The sequence below is a fragment of the Rhinolophus ferrumequinum genome, chromosome 11 (assembly GCF_004115265.2).
Source record: "Rhinolophus ferrumequinum isolate MPI-CBG mRhiFer1 chromosome 11, mRhiFer1_v1.p, whole genome shotgun sequence".
Lineage (NCBI taxonomy): Eukaryota > Metazoa > Chordata > Mammalia > Chiroptera > Rhinolophidae > Rhinolophus > Rhinolophus ferrumequinum.
Window position 1 is genome coordinate 46,484,530 of NC_046294.1, and position 2,927 is coordinate 46,487,456.

At 40.8% G+C, this 2,927-nt stretch overlaps 1 protein-coding gene across 1 annotated transcript; it reads left to right on the forward strand.

The window, feature by feature from the left end:
* Positions 1-580: 580 nt before the first annotated feature.
* On the forward strand, positions 581-1,540 carry LOC117029722 (olfactory receptor 51G2-like). The gene has a single exon (XM_033118920.1). It carries the CDS (start codon positions 581-583, stop codon positions 1,538-1,540), a length of 960 nt encoding a protein of 319 aa, XP_032974811.1.
* The last annotated feature ends 1,387 nt before the right edge of the window (positions 1,541-2,927 follow it).

Below are 2,927 nucleotides of genomic sequence, written 5' to 3' on the forward strand. Positions count from 1 at the left end.
TCAGCACACAAGTTAACTAGGAAATAGGTATCTGTTATAGCTGGAATTATGATAGAAACAAGAGAGTTAAGAGAACAGAGACAAACTTCTAGATCCAAGACAATCACTTAAGAAAAACTGAATGTGAGAAACACCTATGAAAGGCGGTGTGAACGGGAAATTAAAAGAAGTGAGGAATTTTGATTCTAGTTCCAGATCAGACATACTAAGTACATTGGACGCTAGAGTTCATTTACCAAAATGTATAATGTAGAGTTGGAATGTTACTGTCTTGGTCTCTTTCAAGAGTTACATTTCAAACTCTGATTTTGGGGTAAATTTTGTTATGTGGCTCATGAGCCAAGGTAATCATGTGTTCAAGATTTGTCTAAAAGTTCAAACGAACCTTTCTTTCAATGCTTCTTTATGTATGAACTAGAATTAATAGTTGAGCAAATTGCAAGGTCATAGTTACGGGAGAAACATTTGGGGGAGTTTTTATAATGTCTTGGTTTATAGAACAGCAACTGACCCAGCAACTCCTTTGATTCTAGGACCTGCGATTGCACTTCTGCCTGGAGTTCTGTCCCTCCAGGTCATCATGTCAGACTCCAACCACACCGGCATTTTTTTCTTCCTAACAGGCCTCCCAGGCCTTGAGGCTATGCACACCTGGCTCTCCATCCCTCTGTGTGCCATGTATGTGGCATCTCTGTCAGGGAACAGCCTAATCCTATGGGTGGTGAAGTCAGAACCCTCCCTGCACCAGCCCATGTACTACTTTCTGTCCATGCTGGCAGTGACCGACCTGGGTTTGTCTGCCTCCACGCTGCCCACCATGCTCACCATCTACATGCTGGGTCTCAGGGAGGTGGCGGTGGATGTGTGCCTGGCCCAACTCTTCTTCATCCACAGCTTCTCCATCATGGAGTCCTCTGTGCTGCTGACCATGGCCTTTGACCGTGTTGTTGCCATCAGCAAGCCCCTGCGCTATGGCACCATCCTCACGAGTCCCCGGATTGCCCGAATGGGGCTGGCCATCATCTTGCGCAGCGTCGGGCTCCACATCCCGGCCCCCATCATGCTGAAGAAGCTGCCTTACTGCCACAATTTCCGGCTGTCCCACTCCTACTGCCTGCACCCAGATGTCATGAAGCTGGCTTGTGCTGACACCCACATCAACAGCGCCTATGGTCTCTTTGTAGTGCTCTCCACGCTAGGTGTGGACGCAGTGCTCATTGTTCTCTCCTACGCGCTGATCCTCCACACCGTGCTGTCCCTTGCCTCCAAGGCCCAGCGCCTCAAAGCGCTCAACACTTGCATCTCCCACATCTGTGCTGTGCTGCTCTTTTACACACCTATGATTGGCCTGTCTATGATCCATCGATTTGGGAGGTGGGCTTCCCCATGCAGCCGTGTACTGCTCTCCTATTTGCACTTTCTCACACCTCCATTGCTCAACCCCATTGTCTACACTATTAAGACGAAGCAGATCCGAATGAGGATGCTACGTCTCTTCTGGTGGAATAGAAGTAGCAATAGGGACAAAGAGCATAATTAAAATCTTTGCTATATAGAGCAAAGGCAGAGTGATGCTCAGCCATACCTGTAGCTTAATCAATGATTTTGTACCCATCAGATTATACAGAGAACCAGTGAAAAACAATCTCATCCTCAGCGTCAGTAACTTCACTCTCTAATGGTTAGTTATTATCCACATATTCATCTATATGTTCTTTCATTAAAAACATACTTATTGAGCATTTACCATATATTCTGGACTCTGCTATAGCCTAGAGATCAAAAGAGAATTAAGTTCTGCCTCAGTTTGGAAAGTCAACTTCGTCATCTTTGCTATTCATGTAGGAGGCTATTTTATGATTAAACCCTTCGGACTCATGTAAAATTGCTTAAGGGAATGAGCTACAGTTTTAAAATATCTAAACCTCTGACTATTGTTCTTGGAAGGAGAGGAGGCTGTTAAGTCAGAGGTCACACATTTGGAAATTTGTATTCCCAGTTCAATGTCATCTCAGTGTGGACAAAAATCATTTTTGCTGTGTTTAGCCACAGCATCACCTGAATATGGTATTATATTTTGCACAGAAATGGTTCTCATTGAGTACTTGCTAAATGAATAGAAAAAAGTCATTCAATTAAGATTTGCAGGAAAATTTTGTAGCAAATTTAAGATGTTCATAAGGAGAGGGAATGTAAGATATAAAAGTATGACTATCTCATCTTCAAAATGCTTCTTGATTGTCATGAAGAGCACGTGAAGATTTTGCTGTTCTTCCTTCTCATGTAAAAGAAAAATGATGCGTGAAAAGAGAAGGGAAGATATAATTAATAATATTGTGATAAATTTGCATGGTGACAGATGATTATTAGAATTAGTGGGGTCATCAAATTGTAAAGTATAAAAATGTCAAATTACTATAGTGTACACTTGAAAATAACCAACATAAGGTTGTATACCACTGTAGTTAAATAAAATTTTGTTTTGAAAAAATGGTAGGACAATTATTCTGCTGTGTGAATCTCTATTGGCCAGTCACCAAGTAAGGAAAAAGCATAAGAATGAAAAAAATTCATGTTAATTTATCATTAATTGGAAGCCAAACTTCTAACAATTTATCCATCCTGAATGCAACCCAGTACTTAACAGCAGGTGAAATAATTATTTTGAGAATGAAATGTGTATATTTTTCTAGTATTTCCTTCATTAAAAATAATAATCTGCTCATAATTCTAAAAAGTTGCTATTTGGCTTCCTTACTTATAACCCATTACAAGCAGTAGATTGGTAGCTTGGTATATTACAGGGAGAGAGGGGAGCTACAATTAGTTGCCTGATAGCTGTGGTAATATCCATGGAAGGAAAAAGACATAGTAATAATTATTAAAAAGTAAAAATAAAAGTGGAACTGTCAAATGGTCAAATAGTC

What these genes read in the sequence shown, in the direction of transcription:
- LOC117029722 (XM_033118920.1), top strand. Translation starts at nt 581, where the DNA reads ATGTCAGACTCCAACCACACCGGCATTTTTTTCTTCCTAACAGGCCTC.